A 15,021-nucleotide genomic window follows, 5' to 3' on the forward strand; every position below is an offset into this window, starting at 1 on the left:
GTGTTTGGTAGGAGGCGGTCTTGCAAATACCTAGGTCCATTGCCACGGAGCGCTTTAAAGGTTGTTACTAACACCTTGAAGCGCACCCGGAAGGCCACAGGCAGCCAGTGCAGCTCGCGCAGGAGAGGTGTTACATGGGAGTATCTAGAGGCCCCCAGGATCCCCCGCGTGGCCGCATTCTGAACTAGCTGGAGCCTCCAGGTGCACCTCAAGGGGAGCCCCATGTAGAGAGCATTGCAATAGTCCAGGCGGGAAACAACGAGGGCTTGAGTGACCATGCGTAGAGCGTCACGATCCAGAAAGGGGCGCAACTGGCATATCAGGCGAACCTGATGAAAAGCCCCCCTGGCCACAGCCGTCACATGGTCGTCTAAAGACAGCCGAGTATCCAGGAGGATGCCCAGGTTGCGGGCCCTCTCCGCGGGGGCTAATGACTCGCCCCCGATAGCCAGGGATGGAGCCAACTGGCTATGTCGTGACACCGGAAACCACAGCCACTCGTTCTTGGACGGGTTGAGTCAAAGCCTGTTCCTCCCCATCCAGACTCGCACGGCCTCCAGGCACCGGGACATCACTTCTGCGGCATCGTTGGGGTGGTCCGGGGTGGAGATGTACAGCTGGGTGTCATCTGCGTACTGATGAAACTCCACCCCAAAACCACGGATGATCTCACCCAGTGGCTTCATATAAATATTGAACAGGAGAGGCAAGAGGACCGACCCCTGTGGTACCCCACAAGTGAGGCGCCTCGAGGTTGACCTCTGCCCCCCTGCCAACACAAATTGCGTCCGGTCTGATGCAATATATTCTTTTCTTTTATCAAAACAGTCAGTGTAGCCATCTCTGCTAATTAAGCTGCTTTCAATTGAAAAGCTGGTGCCTCACTTGGATTGTACGGTACTCGGAGAAGGGAACTTGGTAGGAATGGTGAACAGAAGCTCACAGACAGATATCTTGCAGAGATAAAAGGAAAAAACCCTAGTTCGGGCTTCATGGGTAGATAAGCCATCCCACCAACTGAAGTTGGTTTAGAACAGGGGCCTTCAAACCTGGCCCTTTTATGACTTGTGGACTTCAACTCCCAGAATTCCTCAGCCAGGCACGCTGGCTGAGGAATTCTGGGAGTTGAAGTCCACAAGTCATAAAAGGGCCAAGTTTGAAGGCTCCTGGTTTAGAACAACTTCCTAGTCATTTTCTTCCAAAAACATGGGCTAAAAACATTGGAAACCCTTACACAAGATCTCCTAAAGTCAAGTAGTTAGGAAAACAAATCCTTTTTTTAAAAACCGTAGGAATCAGACCAGCTGTGAGGCAGTTAGTCTATATTAGGGTGGGTGGGTGAGTGTGTAAGTAAAAAACAGATTTCACAACAACAGGCAAAGCATTTGGAAAAAAACCTCATTTTTTCAAAAACAAGTAAAAAAATTATTCTGTTTTCAAATCTCCTTGGATCCACCACTCTGCCTTCATTCTATCAAAACCAATTGACTCATTTTAAAAAAAAAACATGCAAACTTTTGTCATCTGCACATCCCTAGCAGGAAAACAGAAAGCATCACTTCCCTCTGATAGCCCGTTGGCCTCTTTCCCCAGTTTTCAAGCCAATTTGCAATCAATCTTATCAGAGAACTTTATCTGGTCAATGACATTTCTCTCTTGCTTTCACAATAGAGACAGAAAACAGAGAATGGCCCAGTTGTAAAATGAAACATATTAGGTATCTCAGGTTGCTGGCGGGGGGGGGGGGGAGCTTAAAAGCAGTTTTTTTTGTTGTTGTTAATTGCGACCCCATGGACAAGGTTCCTCCAGGCCTTCCTGTCCTCTACCATCTTCTGGAGTCCATTTAAGCTCACGCCTGCTGCTTCAGTGACTCCATCCAGCCACCTCATTCTCTGTCGTCCTCTTCTTCTATTGCCCTCAATCTTTCCCAGTGGGGCAATAACAGGTTTTGCAGTCTTCAGGGGTCTTGAAACTTGGCTCTTTTATGACTTGTGGACTTCAACTCCCAGAATTCCTCAGCCAGAGTGCTTGGCTGAGGAATTCTGGGAGTTGAAGTCCACAAGTCATAAAAGGGCCAAGTTTGAAGACCCCTGGTATAGATGAGTGGGGCAATCATCACACAGATGAGAAGTGAACCTTTCTTGAGAAGGCAAGACTGTGTTTCTGAAACTTAGCAACTTTAAGATGTATGGACTTCAACTCCCAGAATTCCCCAGCCAGCCAACTCTAGGAGTTGAAGTCCACACATCTTAACATTGTCAAGATTGAGAAACACTGAGCTATGGAATATTTGGACTGGTTAGTTGGTTACTTATGTGTTTGTTTGTTTGTTATCAAATTTACATGGCCACTCATCCAACAAAAAAAAAATACATAAATGGGAGACCACTAGGAAATCCCACTGGACTAAAAAGTCAAAAAAAGCAGCTGGAGCACAGGAGTGGCAAACCACTTTTGTTATTTCTGATGTTAGCCGGGTTGGAAATGGCTATTATCTTGATAGAAAATGCCTAGGAAATCTTAGACCTATAAATTAGACTGAGACGTCTGAAAAAGTTTCCAGGAAATCATATCCCTATTGCTGCCAAGAACACTACCTGGACCTGTCCAGGTTTGGACCAGATTAGTTTCTAAATGGAAAATCACCAGCTTAAAGTGGACCAAGAATTAAAAAAAAAAAATCTGGAAGAAGACCATAGCAACTTATTTAAGCACAATTGCTAAGAATGTTACCTGGGCAATCAGTCCAGGACTCACTGGCAGGTTTAGTTCAATTCTACTCCAATTTGGGGAAAGCTACATTAAACTATTGAGGACCTTCTAAAAGAAACTGGAATTTCTTTGCGCTTTTCTTTTCTGCAGCCAATTTTGGTCACCATATCACAAAAAAGAGTTTGGAAAAAATTCAGAGAAGAGCAACTAAGATGATCAAGGGCCTGGAGACCAAAACATACGAAGAACGGCTGCGGGACTTGGGTTTGGCTAATCTAAAGAAAAGAAGAAATAGGGGAGACATGATAGAAATGTTCCAGTATCTGAGGGCTGCCACAAAGAAGAGGGGGTCAGGTTGTTCACTAGAGCACCAGAGGGAAAGACGAGAAGCAACGGTTGGAAACTGATCAAAGAGAGAAGCAACCTGGAATTAAGGAGAAACTTCCTGAAAGTGAGGACAATCAACCAGTGGAACAGCTTACCCCCAGAAATCGTGGGCACTCCATCACTGGAAATTTTTAAGAAGAGACTGGACAATCACCTGTCTGAGATGGTATAGGTTCTCCTGCTTGAGCAGGGGGCTGGACTAGAAGACCTCCAAGGTCCCTTCCAGCTCTATTCTATTCTAAAGCAATGAACTGTCGTTGCCAAGTTCCAAGAACCTAATTCAAATTTAAATTCTTTCTTTTGAAACCCTTTCACTCAATCATTAACTGATATTGAGGGTGGATTTGGAAATCCCATTTCACCCCAATCAGAATAGTGAAGTACGCCTCTCCCCCCGCCAAAAAAAAGTACTTCTGCCCATATCTCTTGGTTAAAAAAATTGCAATGTTGGTTAATATTTAACACTTTGTTCTCCCTACTTCTGCACCCGTAGTAAATCATATAAAAAAAATCTATTTGCTCTAGATAACCTAAGGGACGAATGGTGCCTGCAACCTGAGCAGATTGTATCACCTTGCATTCTGGAGAAGAAAATCAAATTCTGAAGCATCCCTAAAAATATATATATATACTCGTACAATAAACTAGAAATTAAACTTTAATTCAAATCATAAAAATATATATTCAATGTCTTAAAAAACAAAAGCATTGAGCTGAGCTGAGTTCACAACCTTCCAGATAAAAGTCTTCTCTGGTTATTGTCTCCCTTCCCCAAATTTCTTCATTTCCACAGGAAAATGCATTGGTATTGCTAAATGACTTAGTATTTTTGCCCACTCATTAAGTCCCATTGACTTAAGGTCAATGCTTAAGTCCCAATGACTTAGAGTTCATGCTCTGATACGATAGCATGATGGGGAAACAAATTCAAGGCCAGCCAAAATACTTAGATTTCCTGGAAGATATAACAAAATACCATCCGTTATCCTTACTAGCATAACATCATAGCCAGTGGCTACCTGGCTAATGATAGGCCTAGTGCAGGAGAACTTCCAAATTGTCTGTTATGCCCATGATAATGGTGCCCTCAAGTGATCACTTTGGTATTATTATTATTAACTTCCAGAAAGTGTCATAGAGCAGCTTAAAGGAATGGGATTCCAGGATGAGCACGACAGGCTTATACTCAGGGAATATCCACTACCAATAAAGATGTTCCTTTATTCTTAAAAAGTTTTGTGAAATGTCTCTTTAAGAAAAAAATTGGACCACCATTTTTCTGAAGTAGTATAAGGCAGGGGTGTCAAACTGCCGGCCCATGGGCCGGATGCGTCATGCTGAAACCGCGCCCACCCCATTGCTGGCAATGGAAAAAAACTTGTGATACGTCGCGACACGTCACGTGACATTGTGAGTTTGACACCCTTGGTATAAGGTTTCCTGCTTGAGTAGGGGGTTGGACTAGAACAGGGGTAGGAAACTTTGGCTTTTTTATGACTTGTGGACTTCAACTCCCAGAATTCCTGAGTCAGCATGGCTGGTTCAGGAATTCTGGGTATTGAAGTCCACAAGTCATAAAAGAGCCAAGGTTCCCTACCCCTGGACTAGAAGAGCTCCAAGGTCCCCCCAATGCTATTATTCTGTTATTGAACTGGAATTAGCCTTCTGGAAACCTAAGATTATGACTCCTTAAATAGCCTTATTCTGTAGCTCCCTCATTTGGATATTTGAAATGGACTGTCCTATCCAACTGCTCATGTTTTATTAGCTTGTAAATCAGAATGCCATAGGGTACTTTGTCAAATGTGTTGCTGAAATCAAGTCATATTATATCTGTTGCATTACCACTATCTACTGAAAAAGTTACTTAATATAAAGATAAATATAATCTGACAAGAGTTGTTGATAAATTCATGCTGACCTCTGGTAAATTATTGCACTGTTTTCAAGGGGCATAAAATCATTTTTATGACCTACTGTAGAATCTTCACAGGCATGCATGTATACATATATCTTATTTTGGCTTATATACTAGTGCATTTCCAGAAACTTTGTTGTCAATTTTGATACCAAATTGATTGGTCTGTCTTTTCCTCTTCCTGAAGAAGTAGATATTTTGTTTGTTATTGTTAGTTGCGAAGTCGTGTCCGACCCATCATGACCCCATGGACATTCCTCCAGGCCTTCCTGTCCTCTACCATCTTCTGGAGCCCATTTAAACTCACCCTACTGCTTCAGTGACTTCATCCAGCCACCTCATTCTCTGTCGTCCTCTTCTTCTATTGCCCTCAATCTTTCCCAGCATTAGGCTCTTCTCCAGTGAGTCCTTCCTTCTCATTAGGTGGCCAAAGTATTTGAGTTTCAACTTCAGGATCTGGCCTTCTAAAGAGCAGTCAGGGTTGATCTTCTCTAGAACTGACTGGTTTGATTGCCTTGCAGTCCAGGGAACTTGCAGGAGTCTTCTCCAGCACCATAGTTCAAAGGCCTCAATTCTTTGTTGCTCAGCCTTTCTTATGGTCCAACTTTCATAGCCATACATTGCAACTGGGAAAATCATGGCCTTGACTATATGCACTTTTGTTGGCAAGGCGATGTCTCTGCTTTTTAGTATGCTGTCTAGATTTGCCCTCTTCCAATTTCTGGCAATTGGCTCATTTTCCAGAATTTCTTAAATAAAATAAAGTACACAGCGCACGGTCCAACAAGCGCTGGCTATATCCGTGTGTTCCAACTAATTCGCATATTAACTATAATTCTATCATGCCCAAACTGCATCTCTTCCTTCAATGTGTTCCATAACATTTGTTGGTTCTCCTTCTTAAACGAAAGAAAATAAAATCTGAAAAGTTGTGAATGATGACATTAAGGAGGAGATTAAGCTTGAATTATGCTGAACATTGTGCAGTTTTGATACCAACAAACATGATTTGGGGGTGTAGCAGCCATCTTGTTATTATGGTAAGAGAAAAAAATAAGTACTTACCTGGATGTAAATTAAAGGAATCTGACAGAAATAAAAGCAAGAGAGAGAAAAATCAGAAATTACAAGACTACAACAAATTATAATCTTATACACATGCATACACAGAGAGGAAATATGGATATATAAGATTACGGGTAATCCCTGCTGTTTGTGGGGCAGCGGGGAATTTGTTGCAGTAGGACCAGGGAAGCCAAATCCTGGTCCTCCTCAGACGTGGAAAGTTCTGGGAGAGTTTGGATAAGTTCCAAAGATGGTTAGGGGACTGGAGAATCAAATTAATGAAGAACAGTTGCAGGAATTGGGTACGTAACCTATTCTCCAAAGCACCTGAAGGCAGAACAAGAAGCAATAGGTGGAAACTAATCCAAGAGAGAAGCAACCTAGATCTAAGGGGAAATTTCCTGACAATGAGAACAATTAATCAGTGGAATGGCTTGCTTTCAGAAGTTGTGGATGCGCCATCACTGGAGGTTTTTAAGAAGAGACTGGACAGCCATTTGGACTCATGGACTTCAACTCCCAGAATTCCTGAGCCAGCCATGCTGAGGGGAAAGGGAGAGGTTTCCAAGCTGAGCCATGCTGGCTCAGGAATTCTGGGAGTTGAAGTCCACGAGTCATAAAAGAGCCAAGGTTGCCTACCCCTGGTATAGGGTTTCCTACTTGATCAGGGCATTGAATTAGAAGTTCTTCAAGGTCCCTTCCAACTCTGTTATTCTGTGATACTTACAGGATCGCCGTTGAGGGGAAAAGGGGAGAAAAGAGCCACCTTGATCTCCTGGACAAAAGGCATGGCACAAAACTAACAAATAATTAATGGAAGAGGGAACACAAACTAAAGAACTCAGTTTGTGTCACATGTATGGCATGTTTGTGACAGACATGTCATTTTGATGCCCATTGTGGCTTTTACAGACAAGGAAGATCATTGTGCTTATGTGAGCGTAAGGTGAGCATGCAAGTTCATGATATTATTGTAGACCAGGATGTGCTCATGTGCCTAGATGCCATCTTGACATTATTTTACTATCCTTGCCTGCAGGAATTACATGAACATAGCAAAGGTATATTTTCTTATTATGCCAAGGTGAAGCTTTAGCGACGACTGTAGCCTTCCAAGGAAGGGAGTGAGTAGCCATTGTACTCTGTCACAGCCTACCTTCTTATTTGCGGGGCGAAAGTCTTCATGCAGACAAACGATGCGAATCTTCACTGTGAAAGGAAGAAATAGTATTGGGTTTGTGGCCACGTAGATAGGTATCTGGAGCCCAGCTTGAGCTTTATAACCATAGTAGCCCCAGATTCCTCCTAGGTATTTCTATCACCCATTTTTAGACTTGGAATGAAGGGAGAAGTCATCTATTCTGACCTCGAATGGGTACAAGATCAAGCCAGAATGGAATTGGAAGAGTGACTGGCACCAAGGGAGGGGTTTATTTGATTTATTGACTCATATCAGAAATTCTGTTTATATAAAGCACCACATAGAGCAAATAAAGAGTACAGTCACCATGTGCTTTACTGCTCAACTATATCCTGTAACAGGAAACAAGAAACTCTACTCAGAACAAAAGATCACATATAGCCTAGATCCAAACTTGTAAATACTGCCATCTACTGGCTGAATACTACTGTAGTTGTTGCATAGAAATACTGGATGTGACGAGCCATCCATTAAAGCATTCAGATTTTAAAAACCTGCACAGATCCCCAGAAATTGAATAAAATAAATAAATAATCTTCAACATAGGCTTAAAAATTATTGGAGATGATCTGGTCCTCTGGGGGTAAGCAATTGCTGCATTAGTGGTATCCATAGAAAAGGGCCTGTTTTCATGCTCTTACTGTGTTTCCCTGAAAGACCTACCCCGAAAATAAGCCCTAGCTTGATTTTTGGGGGTGGGCCTAATATAACCCCTACCCCAAAAATAAGCCCTAGTTTGGGGGCAAGATAAACATCTAAAAATCAAGCTAGGGCGGGGGTCCAGGGGGTGGAGCTGCCCCACACGTCCTGCACCCACTTCCTTGCAGCCACTTCTTCTGCGGCGTCCCCAAGCCTGCATTTTGCAATCAGAGGCCTTTCTCATTGCACCAAGAACTGAGCTATGGATTCAATCCATAGTTCGGTTCTGCAAGGCCTCTGCAGCCGAGCACCGAGCTATGGGATTGAATCCATAGCTCAGTGCTCAGCTGCAGTGGCCTTCCAGGAAAGCCTTTGACTGCAAAATACAGGCTGGAGCTCCATTCTCAGCTGCAGAATGAAGCTGCTCCTTCTGTCCCAGAAGAAGTGGGTCAGCTGGGCGGAGCTGTCAGTGCCAGAGGTGAGTGAAAAAGACATGCACACACCCAAAAAATAAGATCTGGTGCCTCTTTTGGAGGAAAAAAAAAGTCTTATTTTCAGGGAAACACGGTAGTGATCCTTTTTGACTGCCTTCTCCATTCCTTTTCAAACCTGTCTACCATCTCTCACAGACAGATTTGTTCAGAGAGGCAGTTCTCCCAGTAACTGGGGGCCAAGGCATTCAGGGCTTTGAATTGGCCTCCAAAACCTAGTAGCAACCAGTGCAGACTTCTTGGGGGAGGTATGGCAAATTGAAAATATCTCTGCAAAAGTGGAATCAACCACAGCAACAAAGACCAAGTAAGTTTACCAGTTCCTTAGAACCCCTCTGGATAAGGAGAGGACAGGAGATTGCCCACATGTGTTCCAGATGGCTACTCTTAGCAGAACAGTGGTTTCCCACAAACTGGAGTGCCCAGAGACAAAGGGATCAGCTATCTTTGCAATCTCAATGAAGCCTTTTAAAGGACACTAAGTTTGCAAGCCTCACTTTCTAATTGCTGTCAGAAATTGCCTATTAACCATCTTAAAAAGCAAACTGCCACACAGTGGTCATTCGCCTTTATGACTGATCGTAGAGACGCTGCAACATGCTCCCTGCCTATTTCAGTAAAGCCATGGGAAATGGGGTGGGGAGGAGTAAGTGGATTATGGGATGCTACAAAGCAGGCCCAGTCTGTGGAGACCCGGCAGGGCAGGATGGGGGGGAAGCAATTGTGGGGACCCCAGGGGAGCGTGAGGTATCTCAGTGGACCGGGGGAGACTTTGGGTGGCCTGCTCCAGCACCAGGCCCCCATAGTCTTCCTCACCTTGAGATACCTCACATGCATTTAGCAACCTTCACATTCAATTAGCGAATGCATTGGAGAAAGCAGGGAGTCATCACATTCATTTAACATGATTCGATCAAACGAATCCTCAGATTACGAATGTAATTGGCAGGCTCTATTACAGGGGTGTCAAACTCAATTTCATTGAGGGCTGCATCCACCATAGCCCATCAAGCCGGATATGTGACGTAAGCGAGGGCCATTTGCTGGCCACTTCCAGGCGATGGTGCATTTCTCCATTCCTCACAAAGGGTGACACCTCCCCAGCATGCACCTAGGGGGCGGGGCTGACACGCAGGGCTGGTTCCTCACTGTTTCCAGACAGCCTTGTGGAGCTAAGACTGAATGCGTTTCAGCATTGATGGCCACTGCAAAATTGTATATTGGCTCCTGGCTGGCCTGTGCCAGGGCCAAGGCAGTGGGGGCTGTTCCCTCACTGTTTCCAGGATGGCTTCGCGGGCCACATGAAACCACTTCATGGGCTGCATCCGGCCCCCAGGCCTTGTGTTTGACATGTCTGCTCTATTACATTCATAACTCGAAGATTAAGTGATTCACTTAAGAACCATGGCAAAAAAAAAGATGGTAAAATCAGGCATGACTCAATTAAGTTGCTCAGAAATGGCAATTCTGATCCCAGTTGTGTTCATACCTCTACCTCTACAATTTCTCCACTTGGAGGACCTCACTTACCTTCCTGTCCTGCCTTGTAGATGGGCTTGTCTGTCTGAACAAAGAGTAGGTCACTTGGGTTTCTGACCACGACCAGTTCTTGTTGTGTCACGTTCAAACTTTTTCCCTTCAGTGCCACCCTGAGAAGGACCTTGGGAGGGTCTGTAGGGCTGGGATACCTTGAGGAATGATTCAACTTGGGAAGCTGGAGAAGAAACAAATGTAACAGTGTGAGGCTTCTTCGCAGTTCCTATCTATAACCTCTTGCTTTACTTCCTGGACCCTTGCCAGTAATCATGGGGGCAAAAAAAAACACGGAACTCCTACCTGGAAGGAAATACATTGGAAGATATCCTTCTCAACCATCATGTTCACTTCAGTCAAGCTTATGTTCTTGTCCTCAAATTCCATGGTGATGCTCAAAGTCAAGGTCTCGTTGAAATGGAGCATCTGGACACAAACCTTCTCAGAGGTCTGTGTGTGGATCACAGAGGGCACCAGGATCAAGTATTGCCTGGAAGGCAGGAAAGGCAAAAGGATTTATCAAGTGAGTGACATGGATGCCCTGTGACTAGGGTAGGTTTCACTACAGAAAGTCACCACCCCTGCAGCTAAAATAATTTCCTTGAAGGAAGGAAGGAAGGAAGGAAGGAAGGAAGGAAGGAAGGAAGGAAGGAAGGAAGGAAGGGGGAAGGAAGGAAGGAAGGAAGGAAGGAAAGGAAGGAAAGGAAGGAAGGAAGGAAGGAAGGAAGGAAGGAAGGGGAAAGGAAGGAAGAGGGAGGGAAGGAAAGGAAGGAAGGAAGGAAGGAGGGGGAAGGAAAGAAAGGAAAGGAAAGGAAAGGAAGGAAGGAAGGAAGGAAGGAAGGAAGGAAGGAAGGAAGGAAGGCTCTTTTATGCAAAAACTTTTATTGATTTTCTAATTTCACATTTAAATATTTGAAAAGCAACATGGCGGCTGAGCTGGTCAATTATTCAATAACATACAAATATCTTTAGTACAGATCTCATTATTATTAATATAATATTATTATATTATATTAAATATTTTCTCTCTTTTCCCCTTGGTATTTACTGTCTCGTATTTAAATTAATACAATTCTTATTATATCAATTAAATACAAATAACTTTCTTACATTTATCCATTTTTGTTTATACATATCCTAGTTGTTTTAACATTCAATCTTTTTAGACAATCAATGTCCTGATTAGTTTTTCCCAATTTTTAGTTTCCAATTAATATTTAAATTTAACATTTAATATTTATAATTTCCAAGTTTTAAATAATCCCAATTCCCTTTATCACAATTCATCACAAAATCTAATGTTCAGGATACATGTCTTGTCTATCTGAATCTCACCATCTTACATCAACCAATTAATAATACAATATAATATTCTTGTTTTCTGGTAATTTCCAAATATCTTAAATTCAGTAACCAAAGTTTCTCTTATTTCAACATTTAATACTTCCTCTCTTCTTCTCTTAATATCTACTATCTCATATTTAAATTAGTAATTTTTATTACCGCTAAATAAGAACATATTTATTATATTCATCAATAAATTTTTAGCTTATATATATATATATATATATATATTAATTACCTTTACATTTAGCCTTTATAAGCAAATCAGTGTTCAAATTCAACTGTTAATATTTTTACTTCCAAGTTTTAAATGACCAAAGACGGAGCTCGCCTTCCAGACATCCATGGCAGCCACGTCGGCAAGCCGGAAGTCAGGAAGGAAGGCTCTTAATGGCTAGATATATTGATATTTCTTGTTTCTTGAGAAATGTTGGCAGTTTGCAAGAAAAAAAATCACCGCTTCTTCTCTCAATACCATTGCACCTGGGCAAATAGATTTGGTGGACTTTTTTTTACCCTAAACCAACCAAACCTGTTTAAATCAAGAAGCAATATTTGTGCCACATGGTGCATAATGCATCTCTCCATATTACTTTCTTTAGACTCTAAAAGATATTCCTGTTCTCTTATTTAAATGGAATAATGTTCTCTCTTTTTGTCAAAATAGCCACTCACCTTATCCAATTTGAAACAACACGCACAGGGCGATCTGTCTCCAGTTAAATGTCTAATGGCCTGATTGATTCTTTCAGGTCTAATGGCCTGATTCTTCCATGAGAATGGAAAGGAACTGGGCAGGAGAATTAAATCTCATGAAATGATAGTCTGTGAAAACGACTTTTGAAAGCTTACTGTCCTGGAACAGAAGCCGGAATCCCTACTTAACAGAGGTTAACAGAATAACAGACTTGGAAGATACCGTGGAGGTCTTTTAATCCAATCTCCTGCACAAGCAAGAGACCCCATTCCATTCTGGACAAATGGTTGTCCAGTCTCTTCTTTAAAACCTCCAGTGATGGAGCATCCACAACTTCTGAAGGCAAGCCATTCTATTGATTGGTTGTTCTCACTGTTAGGAAATTTCTCTTTAGTTCTAGGTTGCTTCTCTCCTTGATCCATTGCTTCTTGTCCTTCTGGTGCTTTGAAAAATGCTAAATGAAATCTAGTTGGACTGGATCTTTGATTAAATTTTTGCCATGGACTTGTAAATTGATTTTTGCAAGAAAACTGTAAAGATGTATAACTAAAGTCGAAGCAAAACTAACCATGAGGTTCCAACACAAATTCATAGACTTAAACAATACGTTTCCCAGCCAAACCCCCAACATCTTTTGTAGTCCATATAAGCAAGTTCACTTTGTTATGGGAACCGTCTGCTTCAAACCCATGCCTGTTATGGTGTCCTTGAAAAGGTTTCAGGCTTTTATGTAGAAGTTTCTTTTCTCCATCTAACCCACTGAAAAGTAATACCTCCCCCCCCTTGTTAAACACAGAGGCATGTAGCTGCCAAAGTTTCATCCTTGACAAGAAGTCTGTTGCAAACAGAATTAAAGTAAGATATTGCTCTATTACAATCAGTCATCACTTGGGGAATAAAATAAAATGGCCTGTGGATTTATCTGTCCCAAGGCAAAGGTATAAAAGCCAGAATTGATTATTATTTGAAAATAAAATGGATGCCAGAAATCATAGCTGTATGGTTAATAAATGAGAGAGAGAGATGGAGCCTTTTCAATATTATACTTCAACAGCTTCCAGAGGTTACCCAGAACAAAGTAGAATAACCAAGAATACCAATATCCAAATGAATAATGCACATAAGTATAGGATAGGGTTGATGTTAGGGAGGAAAAAACATTCATATAAACCATGATCCCCCACAATTCTATGAAAAATCTTATGATTTTTGAATTAACTGCCTGTACAATCCAGAGAGCTAAACTCTCTAGTCACAAGATCCATGTGTTTTCATGGAAAAAATCCTGAAATCTTTAAAAAAAAACATTCTGCTCTGTTCTGGGCAAAAGGCCATCAAACTTTTTTGAATCATTAACTCTTTGCAAAATGTAACTAAACTGGATTTTGGACCTGCATTAGATTAACCAAGATATGTTGTCACCTTAATTTGTTATTTTGGATCTACCTGATTAGCCATGATTCAATAAATTTTGGAAGCCCAGAAAAGTATTACTTCTGAGCCCTAATTAAATCATCTTTATGCTACCGTTTGTGTACATGTCTGGTCACATTCAACAAAATGGGACCAGCACAATTTTCTAGAAATAAGGGGTAGTGATAGTCCATAATCTGAATTTTCCTCCTCACATTGGGCTCTGGAATAAATTCCTATCGGGTAAGACAATTGTGAAGCATTCTGGATTGAAATGCCCAAAGGGGATTTGGAGTGTGCTGTCTGCAACAGCAGAATTTTGCAAAGAGACACGGCTGCTTTAAAGAGTTGCAGATAAGAGCTGCATGAATACCCCATCACTCCCAGTTTTTTTGTCTTTGAATATAGAGCATTGCATAGCCGTGGCAAACCCATCCGGAATGTTTGTTTCATCTAATGAAACAAATCCTAGTTCCTCTAACTAGCTTTTGATGGCCTACAAAGACTCTCTAGAAAGAGCACAGAGAAGAGCAACAAAGATGATTAGGGGACTGGAGGCTAAAGCATATAAGGAACGGTTGCTGGAATTGGGCATGTCTAGTTTAACAAAGAGAAGGACGAGGGGGGACATGATAGCAGTCTTCCAGTATCTCAGGGGCTGCCACAAAGAAGAGGGAGTCAAGCTATTCTCCAAAGCGCCTGAAGGCTGGACAAGAAGCAACGGATGGAAACTGATCAAGGAGAGAAGCAACCTAGAACTAAGGAGAAACTTTCTGACAGTTAGAACAATTAACCAGTGGAACAACCTGCCTCCAGAAGCGGTGAATGCTCCAACACTGGAAGTTTTTAAGAAGACACTGGACAGCCATTTGTCCGAAATGGTGTAGGGTTTCCGGCCTGAGCAGGGGGTTGGACTCGATGACCTCCAAGGTCCCTTCCAACTTTATTATTATTATTATTATTATTATTATTATTATTATTATTATTATTATTATTATTATTATTATTATTATTATTATTATTATTATTATTATTATTACTCATGAGAATGCTAGGTTTGCTTCCTCTGGCCTCAGAGTTTGTGGATGGGTCTCCAATTGATTTTTCTAAACCTCTGAGCCATACAAAGCCAGCTGTTGCCATACTGGGGCAGCAGCCATACAATGACTCCTCTGTTGAGTGGGTGAATTTCCTACTTGCAAACCCGCAAAGAAGAAGAAGGAAGGACAAAGCTGCAAGTGGAGAACTGATGAGGAAAGAAGGAAGACAAGAAGGTCCAACAAGCATCTTACGGTTCGGTGTAATTAGCCAAGGAAGTCCGAGGAAGAAGAATCACCACCAGCAGCAGGGAGAGGCTGGGTACCTCCCAGATCCATCCCTTCCCCATGGTTTTTGGATGTCTGGTGGTGTGCAAAGCCAAGGCCCCTGATCATTCTCCCTATAGCTGCTGCTACTTATACTGTCTATCTGCAAACAGAGAAGATAAGAAATGGGCTGGAACAGATTGCAACAGCCAATTCTGTTTGCATTAATTGATCTTCCTGGTTGCTGAGAAGGAAGAGGATTAAGTTGAGATAACTCAATTGCCAAATTGTTTTCCAGTGGTGCTGTGCCTTATGAT

At 42.1% G+C, this 15,021-nt stretch overlaps 1 protein-coding gene across 1 annotated transcript in view; it reads right to left on the reverse strand.

Moving 5' to 3' along the window:
* Positions 1-14,787, reverse strand: part of LOC107289646 (alpha-2-macroglobulin-like) — an 89,538-nt gene extending 74,751 nt beyond the window's left edge. The window contains exons 1-5 of the mRNA XM_029284586.1: positions 14,693-14,787; positions 10,250-10,436; positions 9,944-10,127; positions 7,239-7,291; positions 6,083-6,103 (exon numbers count right to left, since the gene is read on the reverse strand). Coding sequence (XP_029140419.1) covers positions 6,083-6,103; positions 7,239-7,291; positions 9,944-10,127; positions 10,250-10,436; positions 14,693-14,787 — 540 coding nt within the window. The remainder of the gene's footprint in view (positions 1-6,082; positions 6,104-7,238; positions 7,292-9,943; positions 10,128-10,249; positions 10,437-14,692) is intronic.
* Positions 14,788-15,021: the final 234 nt, after the last annotated feature.

This window comes from Protobothrops mucrosquamatus, unplaced genomic scaffold, assembly GCF_001527695.2.
Source record: "Protobothrops mucrosquamatus isolate PMUCROS unplaced genomic scaffold, P.Mucros_1.0 scaffold739, whole genome shotgun sequence".
In the NCBI taxonomy this organism is placed as follows: domain Eukaryota; kingdom Metazoa; phylum Chordata; class Lepidosauria; order Squamata; family Viperidae; genus Protobothrops; species Protobothrops mucrosquamatus.